Source organism: Sitophilus oryzae, unplaced genomic scaffold (genome assembly GCF_002938485.1).
Source record: "Sitophilus oryzae breed Bouriz unplaced genomic scaffold, Soryzae_2.0 scaffold_379_pilon_pilon, whole genome shotgun sequence".
In the NCBI taxonomy this organism is placed as follows: domain Eukaryota; kingdom Metazoa; phylum Arthropoda; class Insecta; order Coleoptera; family Curculionidae; genus Sitophilus; species Sitophilus oryzae.
The window spans coordinates 1,248,745-1,276,192 of record NW_022146950.1 but is presented as its reverse complement, the minus strand read 5'-3'; the positions used below and the strand labels follow the sequence as shown (position 1 = coordinate 1,276,192).

Genomic DNA, 27,448 nt, shown 5'->3' with positions numbered 1-27,448 from the left:
TATTCTGAGGTATATTACTATTTACTCTATCTAAAAATACTTAATTGTGAGGATGTTTTGCAACACCGTTTACAAAAATAAGTGCACTTGATTGACAGTTGATAACAAATGATGCTATGGGAAAAATAAAAAATGAGCCATATCAACATTGTATATTATGAGGCCAGGTACTTGTTGCTTACGACTTTGAGAGTGGTAGAATTTTTGTAAAAGTATACCATTAATATTGCAACTTATATACCGTGTGATCTCAAAACTGGCTCACTTCTATATCTTTTTTTTATTTTTGGAGATTTGGTATGTTAGTATATGACATAAATTAGGATTGATTGGGAACACAACCGAAAACAATTGATATTCAATTGTTTTCGGTCACTTCCTGTTTCACCGGAAATGATTACAACTTTTGGTTTTTAAATGACACCCTCGGTATTTTTTTTACTTTATTCGATAGCAAATGACACTCTAAATAGAATGACGTATGACCTGTCAACTCTTGATATTTTCGCATATGGCTTATTTAAAATTGTAACAGGCGGTTCATAACGACAATTTGAGTCGAAATACCAAGTGTGTGGTATCAAATTATTCGTAAAAAATGTTTTTTTTTCAAATATGCTAATGGGCTAGCTAGGGCATTCAATCCCGAAAGAAATTTTCAATCCCGGAATTTCGGGATTATAATTTTTCGATCCCGGGATCCCGGGATTGGTCCCGGGATTCACGAAAAAATTAATTACGTTGGAATTATATTATATTTTCTTTCTTTACAAAATTTTATTGAACAAAAAAAACATTAACATAAATTAAACGTCATACCCATTACAAAACAACATAACATATAAGTTTATTTAACAAAAAAAAACATAAAAGGAACTAAAATATACATTTTTTATTTAATTTACATAACCAATCGAATACAGCATAACACAGGATTACTAAGAGATACTAAAATAACAACTTATGCAGTAACAAAAATGAGGATCTAAACTTGGTTTTTTGGTTTTTGAAAAAATTTCTTAAAAAAAACAAGCCGATCAAGAGTATTATCACTCAAACTAGATCTTCATCATCTTCAAACTTGATCAAACATTCAGGGTTGTGTATAAGCGCATATTGTACTATCATGAAAGACTTGTGTACGATTTAAATTAAGGAAAAAATGTAATGATGAATCCCGAAAATCCCGGGATTAAAGAAAAGACAATCCCGGGATTTCGGGATTGAAAACATGTCCGGGATTGAATGCCCTATGAGCTACCCTTGTTCCATTTGAAAAAAATTAGATATGATTAAAAATACGATTTGGGAATCTTTTAACCGACCAGGATAAGACACGTAAAACATTAGACGATCAAATTTATTTTCCACAGCTCCACACCGTTTTTTACACAGCCATGGTACTCTAGATTGACATTAAAAATACAATTTTTTTTAAAGCGAGAATGTCAAAAGTTTACATATGATATGTAAACATTTTCTATCGAATAAAGTAAAAAATACCGAGGGTGTCATTTAAAAATCACAAGTTGTAGTAATTTCCGGTGAAACAGGAAGTGACCGAAAACAATTGAATACGTCAATCAATCCTAATTTATGTCATATACTAACATACCAAATCTCGTTTTTTTATCTGAAAAAATAAAAAAGTTATAGGGGTGAGCCACTTTGGAGACGCACCCGTTATGTTATCCTCTCATAATATATCCCTGTTTTTTTTTATTGTGGTAATGTGCACTTTGTTTACTCACTTGTTTTGTCAAACTGCTTGAATCCATTTTTGCTTTTGTTCAAATCGCTATGAGAAGCTGTGAAGCTATAAAATGTTTCGGGACAGTTGAATATCCGGCAAAGTTGAGTTATTGAATCTTATTGCACCCAACAACCATGTAATTATGACCTCCTTTACGCGTTAACATTTTTTCGGCAATTTTATTAACATCTGAAATTGTCACAACACAAGACGCCTGGTTCGTTTTATAGTCTCAATAGCTGCACTAGCAAAAAACTAAAATACTTAACTATCATGATAAAACCACGATTTCAATATTATTTTAATGCAATCAACATGACGTCCGTCGGCGTGAAATAAACACTGATAATTTCTGATTTCTGCCGTTGAAGCGCTGCGGTCGGAATTTGTTGAAATCAACTGAAATGCACCAAGCCTATAGGCGATTTTTGGGAACTTATAATTGAAAAAACTTAAAATAACTTACTTAACTCTTGGCTTAATTTTTCTCAAAATTATACGATAAGTAGTATCAGAGACACAATGGGCGTCCATTTTTTGTCCACCCGGTACATACTTTTACCCAACTTATTTTTATATCAAATTTTATTACAATTTCAAAAGTCTAGATTTTCAACACACAATGAAACCGTTATCATTGTTACAAAAAATATTTATTACGTCTCAAGATACACATATTTTGGCTAATAATAAATAAGATAAATACATATACATAAATACAAAATTACACTATCTGATTATACGATGAATCAAGGTAACCAAAGGAGATAACAATAACAAACGATTGATGTTAAAATATCTAAATTATGTACATACACCTGGTGTATGTGCAGAGCAAAGAAGGGATTTAACGGTGCGGTACTATAACGATACGGTTTGTTTCAAGAATTAAACACTTTCTTTTACTTTACGATGTGATTACAAACATAATATACATGTACGCGTAACTTGATTTACATAGTCATTTTCAAATGTCGATGTTAACTTAAAGTCATTTGGAAATCTAAAATATTTAGTGAAACTATGAATAATACTACAGAATGTGATCCAAACGATATTCCTTCTGTTGCTTCATATCTGCAAGGTAAAAAACAGTATTTGTTTTAACTTTCACCGTTTTTTTAATAATAATAGATATATAACTTTATTGAGATAATTGTAACCACACATTTTAAATATACTAGTACCAAAACATGACACAGTCTAGCTACTACACTCAGATGCAAAAAAAAACGCAACGGAAAAATAATGTTTGGTCAAGTTTTTTTAAAACGTTATATTTTTTTTATTTTTAGCCCTCTTTTCCTGATTTTTTTTAGCAAAAATATATCAAATTTAATTCGTAAACTCCATGTATTATAAACTTTAGTATTTGGCTTATTATACACCAATAGGTATGATAGGCTATTAAGATCGGCAAAAATTTTTTTTTTAATTTCACTCATAATGAGTTATTTGGGTCATAAATGACCTAAATACAAATTATTTTCATGGTGTCTGTCTGTCTGTCCGTCTGTAACACGATAACTCAAAAACCGCTAAACCGATTTGAACCAAATTTGGCACAAAAATACTGTGGCACCCGAGAATCTGGCTATTAGTTTTTGGTGGGGGTGGGAGGTTGGTAAGGGGGTATGGGAGGGGGTTAAAAATTTAAAAAATTGTAACTCCAAAATTTCAGTAGCTAGCGAAACGCGGTTTTCAATTTAAGATTAGGAATAAAATTTACAACAAAATTTGTAATAACATCAAAATCAGTCAAAGTGGCAGTTTTTGAGATAAAAAAAATTGGAAAAATTTCTTTACTTTAAAACCAAAAAAACTGCCTACCACATTTTTGATTAACATATTTTAGTATGGGCGGCTATACGTGCCTCCCGGCGCCAATTTTTTTTAATATCCTTAGCTCAGTTAGTGTTACTAATATTTATTAAAACCAAGCCTGTATCGTTACTTTTTAACGTTTTTTAAATTTTAATATCGAGTTCTAATCAATGTCGATACAACATTACGACTAGTAGTGGGAACTATCGAATGAATACTATCGAAACATTCGATAGTTGCAATTCATTCGAATAATTCGATAGCTAGTAAGAAAACATTCGTCGAAAACTATTCGAATAAAAATATCGAATAGATGCGTCATCTGCCTTGAAATATATTAATTCGGCAGCAAAAACCATTCATTTATAAAATTCATTCATTTGTAAAATTCATTTATTCGTCAGGATCGATTATAATAAAATATAAACTGGATTTTAGTTGTCGCCCGGCGACGTAGGTTTCTTTCCTAGAAACCCGACAGCGGTCGGCGGTCGGTGGCAATGGTATGAAAAAAGTCGGCATCTTTGATTTTGAGTCAGATAAAGATAAGGACACATTATTTTTTTTATTGAGGTGCTAGTATTTACACAGCAAATACATTATGAACAGCGCTGTTGCCGTATATTCGTATTAGTTGGTATTAGCGAAGAATATTATTCTTTGGTATTATAGTTAGTTAGGGATAGTATGACTATATATTTTGCATGTTTTTATTAATATTCTGTTGTTACACTGCAATAATACTTTTTATTTTGGATGTAGGAAAATGATTTTTAATGTTTTTAAGCAAAACTGGTTTAACAAATAATAATAACAGTAATAATTTGTTATACCTATTAACACCAAAATTTAAAATAATTTAATATAAACATTTTTTTTAAGTAGTAGCAAAATATAAACAACAAATTAGAAGTCAAAATTATTTATATTAGATCCAATTTAAAAATAATATAGTTTTTAAATTTTTTTGTGGCAACGTTGGTTTATTAAATAATAATAATTACAGAACTAATTTGTTATATTAACAAAAAATTTTAAAATCATGAAATATAAACATTTATTAATTTTCCAAGCATGCAGTGTAATAGAAGAAAAATATAAATAAAAAATTAGAAATCAAAATTATATATGTGTATTACTTTTAATTACTTTGTATTAGTATTTAAAAATAATATTTGCTTTTACTGGCATTTATTTTAAAAAATAAATGAAATATTTCTTCGCAAAAATCTACATGTAAGAGAATTAGCATAAACAAAATACAAATATCGTTAACTTTTTTTTAAATTGGCACGTGTAAAACTTTAATCAATCAATTTAATTTTCTCATCCCAAAATTTGAGTTTGATAACAATTTACTTAACCACATTACCACATTACTTATATATGATTATTAAGTTCAACTGATTCATATTACTAAAACATCTAAAATACAAATCGACGCTTCCGAAAGAAAACATTGTATGTGACAAATTCAAATTTTGCAGGAGAACGATTTAAAGTTTACGACTTAAAAATGGCATCTGGTCTTTTAGTAATGATTGAGGAATGATTTTGTGGTTTTTTATTACTTTTTTCAGAAGGTTCCAAATGGGTTTATAGTGTCTATTTGTTTATTAAACTTAGTTTTACGCTTTTTTGTGTTACTTACAATTATGCTTAAACACAATTTCAGCAGTTAAAACATTGTATTGGCATTTACAATGTTTTTGTCTGGAAAAGCATAAATTACGTGAAATGTAAAGGCTTTTACAATTTTAAGAACTTCAGATATTTTCAAGCGAAAACATTGTAAGAGCCGTTACAATATAATATTTTTATTGGGAAAAAGGAAAATAATTAAAAAAGAAACAACATGCTGATGTCATATATTTAAAAATAAGAAATATATTGTAACGGGCATAGTATTGTAATAGAATAGTAAAACATGAACAATAAACATAGAACTTAATATTAAATTAGTCAGATTCGTTATCTCGAACATCTTCTGAAAATGTTAGGGACTCATAGAAATACCGGTATGTTTCAGGTACCTTATTCTTTAAGAATTGGAGGTGTTCATATTTTTTCTTAGTGAGAGGAATTTTAGAGTTGTAGCATTGCTTTAACTCTTCTAAGTTCCTTGTTGTAGATCCAGAAAATCTCGTAGATTTATTTTTCAGTTCTAAAATAACAGGTTCGCTGTCGTACTCATACTTTATAAGGACATTTTCGGGATTTTCTTTCTCAATTTTTATCTCTTTGATACTGTTCCAACAAATTTTTTTATTTTCCGAGTCCTTTAAAAAATTTCTAAAAGTTTCGCTTAATTTCTTAAAATTAAAAAAGTTTGTTTGGCTTATTTCATACACTTTATATGGTTTTCCAGAGGTTTTAGCCATTTTTACTAACTGAATAAACTGGTCAGGTGTAAATAAATCCATTTCTCTCTTTCTTCGCTCTATTAGAGCATGAACGCTATCATTTTCGTTTTGTGTATGGCCAGATTCAAGAAACCTATGACATATGGAAATGTTATATTTTTTTGCAATATAGTAATACATTACAACAATTATTTTGTTTTTATTTTGCCCGACACAATTATCGGAATATAGGGCCACTTCTTTATAACCCTCATTCACTTTTTCCGTCAAAAATTGATACACGCAACTACTTATTTCGTTTGCTCCTCTTCGGCCAATTTGTTCATGCCAGATAAAGCAGAAGCCTTGGTTTGTAGCCATATCAAATATGGTTAAGTTAAAGGTCGAGAGTTTTAGCTTGTAATAAAATACCGAGGTATTTGACTGAGGAATCTGAATAACTTTCTGCAAGTCAAAACAGCACACAGAAAACTTCTTGTTTTCTACAGCCGCTCTGCGCTTGTCGACTTCTTTCAATTCTCTTGCTCTTTTCTTTCTATCCAAATGTTTCTGATAAGAATTTACTAGGTCGGGAGTCTTTGGATCCTTCATTTCAAAATCAACACAAGTCTCACATCTGTCTTTTTTCGGTTTAAAAAAACCAATATTAAACTCATCGTTCATAAGGTCTCTATATTGCCTTTCAGATGCAATTAAAGTAATTTTTTTCTCAGCGCACGAATCCCTGTAGAAACGGTACATTTTGGCAATGCTTAGACCATCTTCCAAGTATTCCTTTGATGTGTTTTCTCTGCAATAGTGAGAGGGCACTCTGGGGAAGAGGTTAATGTAATCTCTGATACTCTTTTTTATACCTTCTGAGATAACAAATGGTCGGGATGAGTGCGCACCCCTTTTATCAGGTGTTATACTACCAGTCACAGACGGTCCATTTTTTTAAGGCGGTCATCACCCACATGTCTGTAATATTCAATGTATTTACGAACATTGTTTTGCACACTACAACATTTTGAATCAAATTGGACTCTTCTGATTTAACTGGAAGACTGTATATTAAGGAGGACTTTTTTCTAGGCTGCTGATCACAACTTTGAGGTTTTACTCTCTTTTTCGGTACCCTTTTTACACAACTTCCGACAAACGCAGATTGCCTGCTATAATCCGACATAGACCAAAACTTTTCAAATATTTGTTTTCTCTTTTCGTTGTTGATTAATTCAAAACAGCTTTTTCTACATTTGCAAGGTTCCTTCATAGCTTTCTTTTTTATAATTCGTCCAGATTTTGTTCGGTGTTCCTCTCCCATTTGAACCTTTTTTTTAATTACGTTTCTTTTCCAGTTTTGAGGGTTTTTTGTTCTTTTTCGTGAGACACTATTTCTGTTTTCGTTTTCGTCGGCACTTAAGGAATCATCAGTTTCAATTCTATTGGGTTGATCTGGACCTTCTAATTCAGACTCCGCGGTTTGGTGACCAATACTTCTTTTTTTGACTAAATGTTTTTTCAATGATGAACGTGCTTTTTTCTTTAGTAGTTTCTCATAACTTGAATTGGAAGTAGATGATTCATCTGAACCATTATATTCATATTCATCAGAACTACTTATATCTTCTCCAAAGATATTATTAATATCTTTCTCAAGACACAAAGATTTGAGATTTGATTCGTTCGACAAAATTTTATAGGATGTACTCGTAGTAACTTTATTAGGAGTAATATTTAAGTTATTACTTTCACGATCTTTAATATTGGTCAAATCAGAAGGCAGAAATACTTCAATACTACTGTCATGAATGGCATCTGAATTTTCAGTTAATAGGTCGTTTTGGATCACGCGTTTTCCATTTTCTATAGATTTTATTAGCTCATAATCTTTATCATTTGGAAAAATATTTTCTGGATTGAAATAAAGGGTTTCTGCGACAATTCGACTATCTGAAATAAAAGAAATGTTAAATACAGGTGCAATAATTTTCCGGTAAAGGTAAATTCTTCAAATTTATTCAGTAAGCATTTCTGCTATACATCACATCTTACCTGGTAACACCAAATTGTTGCTAGATACTTGTTCCTTACGGTCTATTATGTTTTGGGAATTCCAATTTATATCCAGCCCTATAATAATAAGGGATGACTTTATATTTTTTTTTACTTTTTTTTCAATGTACCTAGACCGTTAAAATTAGAGAGTAGCCTTATGACGTTTTTATGTCATAGGCATCATGCAAATTTAGGCTTTTTATAAATTGTCTAGATATTTTACAAAAAGCTGGCAAAAGGCAAGCGTATGGAATGAATTTCTCGTTATGACTATAATACAGAAAAAATAAAATAACAGAAAATGAATCACGTTGTGGCTGCTAATTTTAAGGCACTTTGCAATTTGCCTAAGCAGTGCCTTGACGGCAAAGTATAATAGGTTTTTACCGCCACCCTTTTTAGTAAATCTAAAAATACATAAAAATAATTATTCACAACGTGATCTACATTCTTTAGTTCTTATTTTGCAAGCATCTTGTTAATTTGCCTGAATTAACATATAGTCATATCGAAAAATTCATTACGTGCTTGCCGGATTTTTGTAAAATGCCCAATACAAAATCCGTCATATTTTGACATGACAACATTTCGACCGATGAGGTTTCTCGATTTTTACGCCTGTAATGTTAAAATTTACCCATAAGGATCTAGCATCAAATTTAAGACGGCCTTAAATTCGGTGGTGCGCACGGAGCGGAAGACTATTATTTAAATACTTTACTTACCTTCTTTTCTAACCGCTTTTACCATTCTTCTAGCTCTGGATGCCATTTTGCTATATAAGATGACAACACAACCAATTTATAAACTTAATTATTTTAATTAATAATAAAAAATTGAAAAAAGAACCACAGAGAACACATACTATTAAAAACTGAAACTTTTAGGTTAGGAAATGCATTGTAAATGATAGGCGCGTTGCATACTTTCCAAGCAAAAACATTGTATCTAATGCATTTTACATTAAAATCCGCGCAAAATCATTGTAAATATTTTTACAATGCCTATTATTTATTAAAATATCCGTGCAAAAAAATTGTAAAGGTTGTTACCTTGTTTTTGCACCAAAAATTTGATTTTTATAATTGTAAAGGATTTTACAATGTAAAGGGACATTATAAATGAAATTGTATGTACCCTTACTGTCTTCTTGCCCGGGATTTTATTAAAAATTGTAACTTACAATTCAAAAAAGAAAAAAAATCTCGCTTTTATCAAAAGAAATTGGTAATTTACGAATGTTTATTAGAAAGAGTACTAACAGTAGATTAAAATAATGCCAAAAAGCGAAAATCGTGACTTTGTTACTTACAATGTTTTCTTTCGGAGGCGTCGAAATACATATGTATTTTTAAAATTAATTGTAAGTTCACCTCCTCTCTCTTAAAAATTATTACTTCTCAAAATTTCCCATTAAAAAAATAGACCATGTACCGTATAAAATTAAATAATTGAATGATCGAAAAATCACACAAATTTTCGGAAAAATTTTGACCACCTGCACACGTACACAATCGTCAATTTAAAAAAAAAACACTACTACTTTAGTATTTTAAATATTTTAATAAACGCAAAAATAGCACAGTATTTGGAAGAACTAATAATGTACTGACGCAGACAAAAATCAAACGAATACTAAATTTCATTTATCAAAAGCATTCGATAGTCGTGGCTAACGATAACCATTTAGTCGCACGGCGAGGTTGTCACATATGCTTTAGTATACAAATGAATGAATGATTTTATTCGAATGAAACCATTCGATAGTTGAAATCATTCATTCAGTAACCATTCGATAGTCTAATTCATTCGATAGTTCCCATCGCTAATTACGACAATAGTCACCAAAACCATCTCGTGATAATAAATAATAACAAAATAAAAATAATGATAGTTAATTTATATAGAAAAAATTGCAAATTGTTGGTGGCAAGTTCATTTCGCTCTTAAAAATTAAACAAGGCTTGTGTTGACATGAGTCAAATAACAAAATGCTCAGGAGACATGGTTCTGATCGAAAAATAATGTTTTAGGAAAAGTTACTCACGAAATTATTGCACAGGGTGTTTTAAAGATAAGGTAAAAAACAACCCTTCAATTAACCCTGTATAATAAGCCGAATATTAAAGTTTATAAAAACTGAGTTTATGAATTATAGGTGAGAGATTTATATAGTTTACTAAAAAATTCATGAAATAATCGGAGTGTATAATAAGTGTTATCACTTAATAATATTTCTAATGAGTACGTAGATATTTTAAATATACACAATTTTTAGTTTGACAATAATTAAATTTTAAATAAGACAATAAAAATAAAATCCTTTATTTAACTCTAGTTAAATAAATGATATATACTCGTATTATATACCATATATCCAAATATTACTCAATCATTAACTAATGTAATAGTTAAGTATTCCATCAATACAATACTTATCATATTATTTGATCTAGATAGTGAATAAGTATAGTTTATTTTTTTAACAGCATTTATTAATTGTTATTTGTTTGTTGTAGCAACTGATGTCTATGGCATTATTCTCATATGTCTGAGTACTTTGGTTCTTATTCTTGTCAGCCTCACGTTTGTGGACACTCTCAGGCATGTTCTGAGACACACCTCATCTAAAGTGAAAGCAAATACCGTTTGCGTGATTGCAATTTATCCGGTAATTAAATAATAATACTTTCAGTTTTTCATTGCAGTTCTATATTTATTTGCTATGTGTATGAAGAAACTATTTTTATATCTATACAGCGTGACAACGAAATCGTAGCATTTTCCGTTAAGAAAAAAATATATTTTAGATAGAATATCATTAGCTACTCCCGGTTTACCCGTAAGTGGGCTTAATACTAGCGTTTTATATGACACTTTGTATACAGGGTGCTACAAATTCAGGGTTCGAGCATTGGTATCTCGGTAACGGTAATAGATGAACATGGTTAAATTGGGGCAAAGTTGCCGCTTTGGGATGTTCACCAAAATGCCATCAAGAAAGTTTTTTGGAAAAAAACGGATTTTTTTTGAAAATCAATTTTATTTTTTCCTGTCATTACTTTTTAGAAAATCAAAAAACTAATTGCACACTCGCATAGCCACTTTATTAGGGCTATCTGATAGTATTTTTAGATTGTCAAATTTGCTGATAATTTGTGAGATACAGAGACCAACTTAATTTTTTTAAATACGGACCTGCATTTTTTATTTCACATTCTGAAAGAACTCGGTCTCCTAAGTACAACGATATACCACACTTTATACTTTTGTTTTGTTTTGGGTACCTTAACCAGAACAAAACTATTTATTTATTATTTAAAATAATTTCAAGTCCAACTCTGGTTTTTCAAATTATTTTATTGCATTTGATTTTTAGTATTCATTGATTTACGCCACGTCACTGTTGAGTTTGAAAGCTTATCAATATAGTAACGATGAATAGACTAAAAATTAAAAAAACAGAGCCGGACTTGAAATTAGTTTAAATAAATTGTGTTCAAATGGCCGAAACAAAAAAAAAATTAAGTGTGGCATATCATTGTATTCAGGAGACCGAGTTCTTTCAAAACCTGATGAAAAAAATCAGGTCCGTATTTAAAAAAAATAAGTTGGCCTCTGTATCTCAAAAATTATCAGCTAATTTGAAAATCTTAAAATACTATCAGATAGCCCTAATAAAGTGGCTATGAGAATGTGCAATTAGTTTCTTTTTATTTTCTAAAAAGTAACGACAGGAAGAAATAAAATTGATTTTGAAAAAAAAATTCCGTTTTTCCAAAAAACTCATAAATCCTTGAAATTTTTAAAACTTTTTTGATGGCATCTTGGTAAACATCCCAAAGCGCAACTTTGCTCCAATTTAACCATGTTCGTATCTATTATGATTACCGAGGTACCAATGCTCGTACCCCGAATTTTTGTAGCACCCTGTATACACTCACCGGCACGAAAAACCGGCGAGTGTATTTTCTATATACCTACACAAAACCAAAAAATATATTGTAAAAGTTAAAAAATGTTTAATAGTTTAATTATTACTTTATTTTATTATTTTTTTTTTTAATTAATAGTTTTATTTATTGTTTAAATTATTAATTTTTTTAAATATATTTTAGGCAACATGTATAGCTAGTTATTTAGTTGTTATTGTACCTAGGGCTCAGCTCATATCTGAGGCCTTAATACAATGGATTGTGATGTGTGGATTGTACCAACTGATCTGCTTGTATGTAGGCTATTGCGGCGGTCAAAAGCAAATGATAAAAAATCTAGAGAATCACAAGCTAAGCATCAAAGTGGGACCTTGTTGTTGCTGGCCTTGTTGTGCTTTAGTACCTACTTTTGATGTCACTAAGTAAGTATAGCAAGTAATAAGCTTATTAGATCTGGGATAAAATAGCTGTGCCATAAGTTATTACACACAATCTTTGAATAAAAAGATTCAGAGTCCATTTCACTAGTCCGAAAAAGTAGCAAAATAAGCGTTCGGCATTTAACGTTTTATGTAAAACTGGCTAGCTATTTTAGTGGCTAAGCAACTGGCTAGCTATTTTTACACAAATGAAGAAGGAAATTAAAGATAAAGGATTATACTATATCCGTATTGTAGCACATGTTTAGACACTTCTTTATTTTTAAGATTTTGATGGTCAAACATCAACAAAATATTCCTTATGTTTGGACTAAATTTTCTCGAGAATAAAGACATAATTTAAAATTCCGTTACAATACGGAAATAGATTGAAGTTTTGTGATTACAGTGATATATAATTTATATGGTTTTGTAACAAATTTCTGGCTATTTTATGGAAAATGATCTACAAACCTTAATCAAGCATTAATCAAAGCACGGGTGTTTGGAATTTTAGGTGTGGCTTAACACGACAGGATCGGGCTAAGCCTTAGGTAGATTTCTGAAATAAAATATATATTTCCTTGGGCCACACACCCGCTTTACCCGACCCCTGAAAGCGACTCGAACAGTACAGCGTAATAGACTCTTAAGGCCAACTGGCGCCAAGCAGGGTTCGGAAGTAGTCAATTAAGACGTAATTTACCTGATTAACTACGTGTAGTTTTTCTTCAACCTAACCTAACCTAACCTCACCTCAAACCTTTGATATTTGAAAGTTACATACATAGGTTACATAAACATAAACTACACTCTCTACATAAACTACATTAACTACAGGTATTGTAGTTTATGTAGTTTTTAAAATTAACATGTAGTTTTCCGAACCAAGTAAGCGCCATTAAAAAATAAAAAAGAGTACGGTCAAAGCGAATGACGTCTACGGCTTGACCTCGCCAAAATTATCATCTACTGTCATTCCCAGCCGTCTTTGACGCCGTTTTTTTTTCGATTATATGATATTTTAACGTTATTTTTTATTTTTCCTTTTTATCACAACATAAATTAATTATATTTACATTATTTACACTTAATTAAAAACATAAAAAAAACAAATAAATTTATATAATATTGACTGATAGATTTTCTATTCAAGGTCCTTATTATCTCCAACCTTGACCACAAAAATTATATATATTATGACATTCGTTAACGCGAACTATCACGAGAAAAATCGGTGTAATGAATGAAGTGCACTCACGATTTTTCAAAGGCGATAAATAAATTTAAAATTTATTACACGTGTTTAATTTAGCTGATCTTTAACCTAATTAAAATCAGTACTAACGAATTTCCCAATATTAATCAAAAGAACACGTCTGTTTTTTTCTGCATTTGATATAGTCTGATTAGAATAATAATAATAATAACAAACTTCATTAAAAAGGGAAATAAATACATATTAATTTAAAATACTACATTTTTATGCTTAGCTTAAAATTAGTGTCAAATATTTTGATTGGTTTAAAAACAATATTAAATAAAAAAAAAACAAAATTTAATTGAACAATTTAACATGTGGATTTTCACGGAACTATACAGGGTGAGTTTCCAACGATGTTCTCTATGGATATCTCGAAAACTATACTGGAGGTAGAGAGTCGATTAAATGAGGAAAGAATTGCAGTTTTATGGGGTCATAAATATGCGCCTTTCATGGCTTACTAGATATTTCGAAAAAAACAAATTTCGGCTATTTTAGACAAAAAGTTTTCAGATGAAAGTTGTAGATAATCACATCCCTAATGAGTTTGTGTTCTACGATTTTTTCTAAAGCCTGTCATTTTTGACATATGATACAAACATATGTTTTTTTAAATGGAAACCATAGTTGGCCATGACTTCATAAAAAGCGCCATTTTTTAAGCTTTTCATCGATATAAGCTGTAATATGTTTTTTTCACAAAATTACTGAGTTATAGCCAATTCTTATCTTTTCTGGACTAATTACACTTAGTTGGCATGATATTCTTTGTTATGGGTATATAACTTATAAAAAAACATGATATTCTTATATGTTATAGGTATTATAACTTATAAATATATATATATATATATATATATATATATATATATATATATATATATATATATATATATATATATATATATATATATATATATATATATATATATATATTTTTATAAATGGCTATATACAATATATATACATTATATATACTAAAACTTATATAAATAATATTATATATAAACTTAAGTTATTTATATATGTATATATATATATATATATATATATATATATATATATTTTTTTTAAATGGCTCTTTACAATAATTTACATTATACAAACTAAAACTTATAAAAATAATATTACTACATAAACTTAAGTTATTTTAGAAAATGTTAAAAAAATCCGCCATTGTTTTGAGTACATAAATGCATCTTTTTAAAACTGAATTTCTAGCTATTCTCACAGAACGATCGGTCGACTTAACTAAACTTCTCCTGTACCGCCTCTTCGAGTGACTCTCTTAATTCATAAGTTCTTTTGTAAACCTGGTTGTTAAAACCACACCGCATAACAAAAATCTTAAATGGATAGCTCAGGTGATCGAGGAGGCCTTTTTTTATTTTTGTTAGAGAAGGAGATTTGTTAGAGAAGATCGAGGAGGCCTATGCAATGCTATCCCTGAGCCTACATAATTATGATATAAATAATTTTTAACATTTCCTTCATTGTGGGGGGGGGGTGTTATAATGAAAGTCGGGTTAGAACCACTCGCGAGTATTTAACATGTCTTGAAATTATAAAAAAAAATATTTGCACTTATGTGTTTAAGACTCTGTATAGTTCATATATATTTTTTTTGAATCAAAGGAACTTGAGGATTTCAAGTTAAGGAAAAAAACGGCGTCAGCGATGGCTATGAAATGAAGATCGCTGTCATTTTATATGTAGTTTACCGATTGTTCTTTTTAGAATTTAAATATTAACAATAAAAAAGTTATTTGTAGAAGTTTTACTGAGAAAAAAATAATGAAAATAATTGTTTAACATTGACAGAATAATTTTTAAGGTTAGAAAACTTTAAAAAAAAAAGTTTAAGTGAAAATTAATAGTTATCAGAAAACGTTTTATCCTTTTTTGATCAATTTGATCATTTTTTATTGTTTTTAGTAAATAACATCTAGAGATTCATCCCGTCAAAATTATCACCGATTGTCATTCCCCAGCCGTCTTTGACACCGTTTTTTTTTATCATACTGTAAAAGTTCAGTGAAATCAATACATCAATACACATGAATGAATTATCAAATTTAATTTTTTATGTTTATTATAATTATTGTAGAATTTATCTTTACATTCAAAACATGTTCATTCATATATTTTTAATTTAACAACATGCAATATAAACAATAGACTTAAAATAATTATATGTTTAGATTCAAAGAGCAAAACAACCTAATTGAGGAAATGCAAAATATCGCACTAACAGGAAGAATACAGTAGCATGTTACATGAATATTTTAGTATTGCAATCAGTTCCTCCTGTGCATAAATACTTCTATTTCTCTTTAACTACCTACTCAATAATTAGGATTAAGTAATAGGGGAAAACCGCTATGAAGTGGACATATTATTAAAAGGAGTTATATTAATTATTAATCGATAATGAAATGAATTAAAAACTACATAGGTTGAAAGTTTCATCAATATGCTTTTAAAATATATTACTAAATTTATTTTGGAAATATTGTAATTGGGAGTAATATCTAAGTTTGAAAAAAGTTCTTTTGTCCATTTCAAAACATCGATGTATTGGAATGGACAGTAGTGGTTATGAAAAGAACATTTATGTTAAAAGACATTAATTGCTTCAAAAATAACTTTAATTTAAACAAACTATATCTTAAGAGCAGTTATTACAATAAAAATTTCGAATACCCTGAATACCACATGTTTCATGTGCCCAAGAAGAACATAAGAAACACTTTAACTAGTCTGCTTTGGTACATTGATACGCTTTCTTGCAACAGACACAATTATCTTTATTTATTACGTTATTGTTTTCGTGAGGTTGAGTGTTGGGTTCTCTGTTTTCTCTTGGTATAAATTGGCATAGAGGAACTTTTTTACTTGACTGTTCACTATCATTAAGTTTCTACCGGTGGAAGTAATTCACATCCAAAAATCCTTCTTCCGTCATTCAACCACTTGGATTGGAAATTCCTTTTGCGACACTAGGCCCTTCTTTCAGCATAATTTCCTTAAAGTGCACTCTGGGAAATATAAAAACGGGAGGAATTGTTCCTCCAGAGGCATTAATAAATCCAAGCATCGTAACTAAATTACCTCTTTCGACTGAAGTCACTTGCCCGACCTGTTTAGAATCTCTAGTTGCTAAAACTTTTGGAGGATTTGTAACCGTGAGACAGCCAGTTTCGTCTAAATTCCAAATCATATGGGGCTTAAATTTATGTTTTTTCCAGAGCTCGCTCCAAATTGCTATAAAAATTACTGACATTCGTTGGATTGAATGAAGTCGCTCTAGAGAGAGAAGTGTTTTCTGGGTTTTCTTAAATTTAATGTTGAATTTCTTTTCATAAAACCAAGTAGCCAGTCTTTTGATGTCATCTTCTTTTCTTTGCAAGATTTCGGTAAAATTCCCTGAGCCTTTGCATACTGGTAGGCAAGTTCCTTGACTTGCACGGTTGTGAGACCGTAACACATCTTTGATGATGTTTTCAGATAATCAACCAATAATTTTTCCTGTTCAAGGGAGAAAATACGTTTATTAACTATGTTAGGTCGATGACGATAATCTTCCTTCTCAGTTCTAGCTCTTTTACAAATTGAAGCTAAGTAAGGTTTGGAAAAGTTATGGGCTGCCGCTACCGACCGGATAGATTGATTTTTATCAAAAACTTCTCTTACGGCGGTTTCGATTACATCACTGGCTGGTCGTAACCTTTTCTTTCGTGTAGAAATATTGATCTGAAAATTAATTTTAATGAAAAGTTTAAAATTATCTACTATTCCTTAACAAACTTGTCACAAAGCCTTGAAAAGGACATGTAGTATTGAAACGGACACGTCCATTTCAATACGGCGTCTTGTGTCCATTTCAAGACAACACCCACTTAACCACTAAATGACAATATAAAGTGTAAATAGAGAAATATTTTATACGGTCCAAACCTTCATTTGTGTACTATAATAACCTAGATTTAAACTTATTAATCTGAATTTGACAAAATTTCAATAGCTTACCTGTGACATAGTTCGATATTTTCACAAAGAAAATTAGTTTTTTAACACCTAATATTAAAATTCTTGCCACCGAGACACGATCAGCCAGTTCAGCCCGCAATTTTGGTGGTAATGGAAGCGGTGCGCGGGGTTGCCAAATGTAACCGTAAAAGTTTCGGCTATTCAATCAAATAGGACTTAAGACAAATGTCCGTTTCAACACCCGTCCGTTTCATAGCGGTTTTCCCCTACACGGAAGAACGATGAATAAAAATTATGTTTATTTTATCTCTATAAACCCTAAAGCTTCATTCCGAACTTCTAAATTATTGGAATAAATTAGTGGTTTCAATTAGTGTCGAAGTTTGTTCCTCTAATTTCAATGTAAGCATTCAGAACGTCAAAATTAGTGGTAGACATTTTCAGTTAGTAGAAAAAGTTAACAAACTTTTAACTTTTGCCACTAATAATTATACTTCTAATCTGGAAGTACTTATTAAACATATTATTGTGATTATATGAAGAATAAACAGGGTGGCCCATCGAAAACGTTCCGCAAGGCATAATGGCCAGAGTATTTTTTTTTCAAAAAAAAACGTCAATTTTGTTTGTGAGGGGGACAACTTTTGTCCCAAAAATGATTGCAACATCTTCAATCCTCTAAGCGGGGGTGTCATCCCCCAACTTTTTTCAAATGAGAAGGGGGGTCAAGTGGCACCGTAATAAAAAGAGCTTTCTATTCTCTATATTTCCCCGCCTCGTTTTTGAAAATCGGTCGAGTCATTGAGAAAATATGAAAGATTGAAATTTGAAAAGTTTATTTAAACATTTATCAGAGTAATGATAAATTCCTTCGACCAATTAGAGGTTTTTTCTTATTATTTCTAGATGTTTGTGCATTTTTTCACTTGCCACAAGGTTGAACGATCAGGTGCGGTAGTTGCTAGATAGCTGTTCTGTGACTTGTGCGTTGAAGTTCTTCTCAATATCGTTAAACTGACCCACAATAGAATTGAGGGTTTTGTGTGTGTGCACCTCGTGAAAAACCCTGGGGTTGTCCTCAGACCAGTACCGACAGTTGTGCCGATTAACTACACCATTCAGAAAGAAAGTACTCTCATCCGAAAAACACACATTAAATAGGAAATTATTATCATTCGCCACTCGTTCACTCATAGTTTCACAAAATTGCAAGCGACGATCAAAATCGTCTTCGTTGAGTTCTTGTACCAACTGAATTTTGTACGGGTGGAACTTGTGTTTTTTTAATATCCTTTGGACACTTGTACGATTCACGCCGGTCTCATTGGCTAATTTTCCTGTACTCAGCGTACTATCCATGGCAACTTGGCCCAATAGGAATACCTCCATAGCTTCATTTACTACAGGATTTTCCCTCTGCCTCTTTTTATTCATAACTGAACCAGTTTCGCGAAATTTTGCTACTAACTCGCCAACAATTTTGCCATAAAGGTGTTTGTCAGGATGGCGTTCATTGAATATCTGCGCAAACCGATTGCCACATTCATTATTTTTAAAATAAAGTTCGATTATTTCCACTTTTTCTGCAAGTGAGTACACCATAATTGTTAAAAAGTTTAACGATATTGAGAAGAACTGCAACGCACAAGTCACAGAACAGCTATCTAGCAACTACCGCACCTGATCGTTCAACCTTGTGGCAAGTGAAAAAATGCGTAAACATCTAGAAATAATAAGAAAAAACAGCAAATTGGTCGAAGGATTTTATCCTTATCATTTACTCTGATAAATGTTTAAATAAACTTTTCAAATTTCAATCCTTCATATTTTCTCAATGACTCTACCGATTTTCAAAATCGAAGCGGGAAAGTATAGAGAATAGAAAGCCCTTTTCATTGCGGTACCACTTAACCCCCCTTCCCATTTGAAAAAAAATGGGGGATGACAACCACGCTTAGAGGGTTGAAGATTTTGTAATCATTTTTGGGGAAAACGTTGTCCCCCTCACAAACAAAATTGACGTTTTTTTGAAAAAAAATACTCTGGCCGTTATGCCTTGCGGAACGTTTTCGATGGGCCAACCTGTTATTCTTCATATAATCACAATAATATGTTTAATAAGTACTTCCAGATTAGAAGTATAATTATTAGTGGCAAAAGTTAAAAGTTTGTTAACTTTTTCTTCTAACTGAAAATGTCTTCTACTAATTTTAACGTTCTGAATGCTTACATTGAAATTAGAGGAACAAACTTCGACAGTAATTGAAACCACTAATTTATTCCAATAATTTAGAAGTTCGGAATGAAGCTTTAAGAGATAAAATAAACAAACAAAATTGACGTGTTTTTGAATTTTCTGAAAAAAATTACCTTGGCCGTTATGCCTTGCGGAAGGTTTTCGATGGGCCACCCTGTATACTACATATTACATATACAGGGTGAGTTTCCTACGATGTTCTCTATGGGTATCTCTGAAACTACTGAAGATAGATAGTCGGTTAAATGGGGAAAGAATTGAAGTTTTGTGGGATCATAAACATGCGCCTTTCAGATTTTTGAAAAAGTTCATGGCTTACTAGATATTTTGAAATAAACAAATTTCGACTATTTTAAAAATTGTCCCTAATTCCATTATAATCTATTTTAGACAAAAAGTTTTCAGATAAAAGTTGTAGATAATCACATTCTTAATGACATTGTGTCCGTCGTTTTTTTCTAAAGCCTGTAATTTTTGACATATGACACAAACATATGATTTTTAAATGGAAACCATAGTTGGCCATGACTTCATAAAAAGCGCCATTTTTTAAGCTTTTTAGCGGTATAAGCTATAATATGTTTCTTTCGAAAAATTACTGAGTTATAGCCAATTCTTATAATTTTTAAAAAATTTCACTTAGTTAGCCATGGAAACAAGTTCAATCGTTGTTGCTCTCAGAAATGTGAAACTGTCACATCCAAACTTTATAATTTAAAATAAACAAAAATTGTAAATATGAATTTTTCAAATGTGACCTGTGAACGTTACTTACGTTTTTTAGAAAAGTTAAATTTAGATACTTGCGCTTCAATAGAATGGTTCCAACATGACTTTCATTATGACATTCCCCCTAGTAATGAAAGAAATGTTAAAAATTATTTATACTCCTCGATCACCTGACCTATCCATTTTAGATTTTTTTAGGCGATATGGTTAACAATAAGGGTCACAAAAGAACTTATGAATTTCCACAAAACGGTTGACTACGGCCGGTCGACTTTAATAAACTTCTCCCGTACCGCCTCTTCGAATGCCTCTCTTAATTCATAAGTTCTTTTATAATCCTTACTGTGAACCATACTACCTAAAAAAATCTAAAATGGATAGGTCAGGTGATCAAGGAGGCCCATGCAATTTGTCCACCTCTTCCTATCTCTGAGTTTGCATAATTAGGTAGGATATAAATAATTTTTAACATTTCTTTCATTATTAGGAGTGTCATAAAGAATAATGAAAGTCATGTTGGAACCATTCTATTGAAGAGCAAGTATCTAAATTTAACTTTTCTAAAAAACGTAAGTAACGTCAAGTTCCGTCACTTATGTTTGTCACAAAATGTTTGTGTCATATGTCAAAAATTACAGGCTTTAGAAAAAAACGAAGGACACAATGTCATTAAGAACGTGATTATCTACAACTTTTATCTGAAAACTTTTTGTCTAAAATAGATTATAATGGAATTAGGGACAATTTTTAAAATTGCCGAAATTTGTTTTTTTCAAAATATCTAGGAAGCCATGAACTTTTCCAAAAATCTGAAAGGCGCATGTTTATGACCCCACAAAACTGCAATTCTTTCCCCATTTAACCGACTCTCTATCTCCAGTAGTTTCCGAGATACCCATAGAGAACATCGTAGGAAACTCACCCTGTATATTCATTTTATATTTATATATATGTTTATTTACAGGAGAACTGCAACTAACTTGAAACTTCTAGTTTTACAATTACCTATTGTACAGGGACTCATTTACATCATATTACTCGTCTTAAATACAGAAGAAAAGGTAAAAATATATAACTTAAGTCATATTGACAATAAGGAGATACTTTTAATACGTGTAAAACGTATGCCATAAGATCATACCAAATAAATTTTTAGTCACGTGATCAAGCTTGACCGGCACAGCGTTGCCCACTTTTATATATTTTCTTTTAATCAAAATATTTTTAAGAAAAAAATGAGTTAATTATAAATATATAAACAGTTATTATTTACATCAACAAAACTCTCCTTAACAGCATTTAAGGTACATAAAGGGCCATTACTACCGCTTTCGCGTTCAAAATATTCTAATAAGGTTGCGATGAGTTACTTGCAACGGCTATTAAGCTATCTTGTACAATTCGCACTAAAAGAGGTTCTAAAAAGAACAACGTTCGACTGCAAGGTCTACTAGTAAAACTTTTTAAGTTTAAAGTATCACAACATAATTCACTTGAACCAAAAACTCGTTATAGCAAACTAAAGTGTCAAAACAAATCAAAATATGAGGAAATAAATAAATAAATGTGGCGACTTGACATTTTTACAACCCGCTGGAAATTTAAATTCCAGTTAGTCAACCCGGCATATGTCCATGATTGGCAACAATGAATTTAATATTCGCGCCCTTCGATGACGTAACTAAGAGTTTATTTGGTATCGCTTATGTATGATACATTGCAAAAAGTAACATAAGCGTACCTATTATTAACGAGACATGTTGATATATTTTTATATGTGTTTTTTTAGGAGACCTATGAGACTTATTACAAATACCTACAACCGTTCTTAATAATATCCATACTTCTTGGAATATGGGGCCTATCAATGACAATAAATATTCTAAAAGATGTCTTGGATCCACAATTTCTCATTAGCAAAAAATTCTTTCTACTGCAATTAGTAATTATTTCCTCCAAATTGCAAGCATTAATATTGAAATCTTTAGTTTGGACTGGAACGTTACCTTGCAATACGCCTCTGACTTCAACGACATATGCAAATTGTTAGTAAGGATAGAATTTAGATTACGCACTGGCCAACAATACTACAGATAACCGGTATTCAGGGCCGTATCTGGGGGGGTGTTTTGGGGGTTCAAACCCCCCCCCCCCCGAAATTATGGCCGAAAATTTTTAAAAAGTAATGATCATTGAGTAAGTAAGAACGAAACAAAAAAAGAACAAGATGGATGAATATCTACGACTAAAGAATACAAGGACATGTAACGCCCATATACGGGCTGCAGCAGAATTTGTGACCTTAGACGCTAACTTTTTAGACATAACGAATGAATCATCGGCTGGTCATCAGCGACAATTTTAGCGATTTTTAATAGTTGGTTGTGTATAGTGAACTTTGTATAAACTTTATTACAATGGTAATTTGTTCAGCTGTCAAGTGTAAAAGGCGCAATGATAAGAAAGAGCCAGAAGTTACGTTTTATAGGGAAATAAACAGTCCCCTACACCTTTTTAGCGTTTTTTTTTATTGAATTCGATAATTATTTTTCTGATATTATATGTACTTGATATGTACTATACGTTGATACTAGTTATGTACCTTTTGTTAACATTTTAATACGTTTTTTTCGTAATTAATTAGTATGATACCACCCGATACACCATAGGCGTAGTGAAAACATATAATATCAAAAATATAAATATCCCTTCAAGCGGCAATGTTAAGTAAAATATGTGCCACGACACTGTTTGGAAGTATGGTCACAGTTTGGTTTCGGGTGCTATTTGTCCTTGTATTCTTTAATCATTGATGAATATACATTATACATCCTAACCTCACTTTTCCACTTTGAAAGAAAATGTCATTTTCAACTTTCAACATTCAACATTCAAGTGTTTAAAACAGCAAAAGTTTGACAAGGACAAGATTTTGAATGTTGTGTGTTTTGCTGGTCATTAACGTGATTAACGTTTGTTATTGTTCTGCTATTAGACAAAGAATTCTTGGACTATGACACTTTAGCGGCAGAACTAGACTTGTGGCGGTAAAAATGGAAGCAGCTACCTGCAGTTGACCGACCTAAAAACGCCATCGAAACGATAATCGGAGTGTAACCAGTGTATATTTCCAAATATATACATTTTATTAATGATCCTAGCAACTCTACCAGCGTCAACAGCTACACCAGAAAGGTCTTTTTCAACCCTAATGCCGCAACCGCACATGCGGTATTCGGCGATCTCCGATCGGGGCTTCGCCGATTTCCTATGTGTGTGGATGAAGAAGTCGGAGTTCGGCGACTCGATCGGCGACGAGAACGAGCGCTCATCTCTATGTTGTTGCTATCAGAGCCCGCATGTGTGGATGGAACGGCGAAGTCCGATCACGAGCGTTCGGTAGTTGACGAGCGCTCGGAGTTCGCTAAATGCCGCATGTGCGGTTGCGGCATGAAACGATTAAGGACTTCCTACGTAACTCTACAGGTCAGGAGCGATTGACAGGACTTCCTCTATTAAGCGTACATAGAGAAATAAATATCGATATCGAAGAGGTAGTCAATCGTTTTTGCAGGGAAAAGACCAGTTTATCCTTTAAGATTAATAATTTTTACCTGTTACTTTTTTAAAATTTTATTTTCAATTAAGATTTGAGTGTAGCCCAAAGCGATTTTTTTATTATGCTTTTTTCCTAGCAGCTTTGTACCCCCCTCCAAGTCAACCCCCCCCGAAATGTTGGTCTAGATACGGCCCTGCCGGTATTTACGAATATAGAAATATCATACCGCCGGTATTTTTTGTATATGTTACAGTAAAAGTTGTAAATCAGTGATTGTTAACAATTACTAGTAAAATGTGCGTTTGAAAGATTCAGTTAGCGTGTGCCACATGTTGTAAAATATAAAAGGATAAATAAGGATAAGTTGAATAATAGGCAATATAAGGATAACAATAAATTCGCCTAAACATTGGCGTGTGCCTTGCGATATTTTCCTTACGGAGGACATTTTCTATGAAAAATTAAGGTATATGTGGAGTTCTGCTTCGAAAATCAGCTACAATCATTTCTCTCATGTTGTCGACAATGGTTCGTCGAATTTTGCAAACACTGTCTTTAACATATCCCCATAAAAAAGCTCAGACTAGATAAAATCAGGAGCATTTAAGTATTCTATTAATTGGTGAATACACACTGCATTCATCAACTAATAGAATCATATCAACTCTCTCTGATTTAGGATAAGTTTGCATTTTAAGTAAATTTCTGAGAAATGTTTTTGTTTAAATTTGTTTAAATTTAACTGACACAAAATGATAACTAGTTGTTAAAGGTGGACTAACTAGACAGCTATGTTAAAGTAACGTCAGATTTATCACAGCCACCTAGATTTTATCAAATAATAAAGATCTACAGACACTAAATCATATTATAAATGAAAATATCTAGGAAATCATTGTATGAGGGGTAGGCAACCTTAATGATATTTTAAAGAGACATGAATTCCCCATTGAATATAGGAATAATATACTGGGTGTTCCATTTAAACTAAAAGAGTAACTTGCTTTAAAATGTGACCAATGTTCAATATTAATTTTGTCTCACCCTGTATAACTGTTTGGATCAAGTTTCAATTTGATTTAAAGCACAATAGTTAATTTAACTACGTATTAGTCTGTTCACAAAATTTTATTGCAATAGAAACTGTCGTTCTCCTTGGAGCCTCTGCGTCGTATGAGAGGCGCTACCCTGTATAGATTTTAAACGAATTAACAAGACGTGTAAAAATAGAAAATTTAGAATAAATATGCTAAAAACAGGTATATGACAAACTTAATAAAATATTAAGAGTTTTGGTAGAATCTATCTAGGCGACTAGGCACTCGCAAGAATGTAATAGTGCTTGTTTTTCATTTTTGCAATATAATGAAGTTATAGCAAAAGTTAAGCGTGCAAGAGAAAAGATATTAAAGAACCTAGTGACTATGAATTTATTAAAAGTTTTGATATGCTTTAATAGCGGGTTTGAAAAAACGAATAACTCACGTTGAATACTTTATTTTGTCCACAATGAAACCTTGTACCAATAAGTAAACTTATGTTTATGAATGTTTTTTTAATTGTTTTGTACGCTTTAAATTTTTTACTATGATTTCCCTTTTAATATTTAGAAGGTTATGTAGTTATTTTCTGTAAGTTTTAATAAATATACCAAAGAAGTAAATTGTAATTTTAAGATATGCGAATCGGCTTGAATAATTGAGGTGATCCAATATTCTTAAAAGTTTTATTTGTTCTAACTTGCACCAACATTCTTCCTCACCACACTCGCACTGTACAATAGAATAACTTTTACTGGCAACCTTTAGTAAATGTTACTTTCACTAGTGAATGTTAGAAATTACTAGCAAAAGTCGATAAATCTCTTTAAAATACAAGGGAACGGCCTAGCTACGTTGAAACACCGGTTCCCATTGGAACACCGAAGTTAAGCGACGTAAGGCTATACTGGTGGATGGACGGGTGACCGATTCGAAACTCTGTATCGTGCTGTTGTCCAAGTAAAAAGTGTAAAATATATTGATACACACTGCTCATTCACGCCGCTTCGATGCCGGATGAGATCGGATATCTCGTGAGTAAGAGTTAATTTAGACACTTCCTAAGTCGGTAGGCCACTGACCATGATATGGCCGAGGACCGCGGTTCGGATTCCGCATAAACAAAATAGGCCCCGTCCAGATTAGCCCTGGCAGCAAAAAGGAGATGTTAACTGAAATCTTTACTTTACTATCTTTAAAATACCACATTCACTAGTCCAATGCGTAATTGCTAGCATTTCCTAGTGAATGTTAACAATCACTAAATTTCCGACTTTCACTGTAACATATACACTACCTATACCGCCGCGTCGGCATTTGTTTAGCCAGTGCTCTGTTAATTATAATAAACGAAATAATAAACTTTATTCTATCGTTGACTCACTCTGTACGGACGCTATGTATATAATTCTTTTTTCAGTAATACATAACTCATTCTTGATGGTGGAAATTTTCTTTCTGGGACTTTGGGCAAGGAGTATATATAAAAAGGACATTCCCGGAGTAACAAAGCAAAAGCCACAACTTTGTTTCATAGATGCCTTCAAGAATTTTAACAAAAAACCTGAAAAGAATCACAACGAACAAGAAGCATACGACAATGAAGGTTGTGATTTTAATTAAAATATGGTATTTATTATAATTAATAAAACTACAATAAACAATAGTACAATAAACTAAACTTTTTTATTAAAGATATTTTAGAAAATAGTTATTAACGTAATAAGGCCGATAAACAACAAATAACGGCCGGGCTGAAGTTTGTGATCCGAGGCGATAGCCGAGGATCATAAGCAGCCAAGGCCGTTATTTGTTATCGGCCGTGTTGCGTTCTAGATTTTTCGTCATACTGCAGATTTTTTAGAGCAATAAACACTACTATTTAATAACAAATTTTATTGAACAATAACACAAGTAAGGATAAAAATACATAATGTCTTATACTAAAATTCATTTTTCATGATAATGAACATGGAAATTAAAAGTGCACTTGTTGTTCTTAGAAATCTGTAATCCTTCCCAGGGATTTACAGATTTTATAGAAGAAGATGATGCTACTGAAGAATGGCAAATATTTGTATCCACTAAAGACACATTATTTTTGGAGCTATCATGAAAAAGTTGATTTGTTATTTTCATTCTTTTGGAAACTGATTTTTCTATGTAAGTTTCTGCCACTGTTGAAGACTCCCATCCTCCTAGCTCCTTTAGCGATAGTAAATCACCACCATTTTCGGCGAGCATGGTTGCTGATGATCTACGAAATGAATGCCCT

At 31.5% G+C, this 27,448-nt stretch overlaps 2 protein-coding genes across 3 annotated transcripts; one reads left to right on the top strand and one right to left on the bottom strand.

Annotated features, from left to right (window-relative positions):
• On the top strand, positions 1 to 26,849 carry LOC115885249 (organic solute transporter alpha-like protein). 2 transcript variants are annotated; one of them, XM_030904093.1, is made up of 6 exons: positions 1 to 167; positions 10,500 to 10,651; positions 12,099 to 12,337; positions 21,539 to 21,635; positions 22,364 to 22,619; positions 26,594 to 26,849. In XM_030904093.1, the coding sequence occupies exons 1-6, from the start codon at positions 158 to 160 to the stop codon at positions 26,794 to 26,796; spliced, it is 957 nt and encodes a 318-aa protein (XP_030759953.1). In that variant the 5' UTR covers positions 1 to 157; the 3' UTR covers positions 26,797 to 26,849. The 2 variants fall into 2 exon arrangements, with proteins under 2 accessions (XP_030759953.1, XP_030759952.1); XM_030904092.1 differs by lacking the exon at positions 1 to 167 and adding an exon at positions 2,540 to 2,837.
• On the bottom strand, positions 16,529 to 17,804 carry LOC115885250. The gene is made up of 2 exons (XM_030904094.1): positions 17,628 to 17,804; positions 16,529 to 17,351 (listed from the first exon to the last, which is right to left on the bottom strand). The coding sequence occupies exons 1-2, from the start codon at positions 17,634 to 17,636 to the stop codon at positions 16,905 to 16,907; spliced, it is 456 nt and encodes a 151-aa protein (XP_030759954.1). The 5' UTR covers positions 17,637 to 17,804; the 3' UTR covers positions 16,529 to 16,904.
• Positions 26,850 to 27,448: the final 599 nt, after the last annotated feature.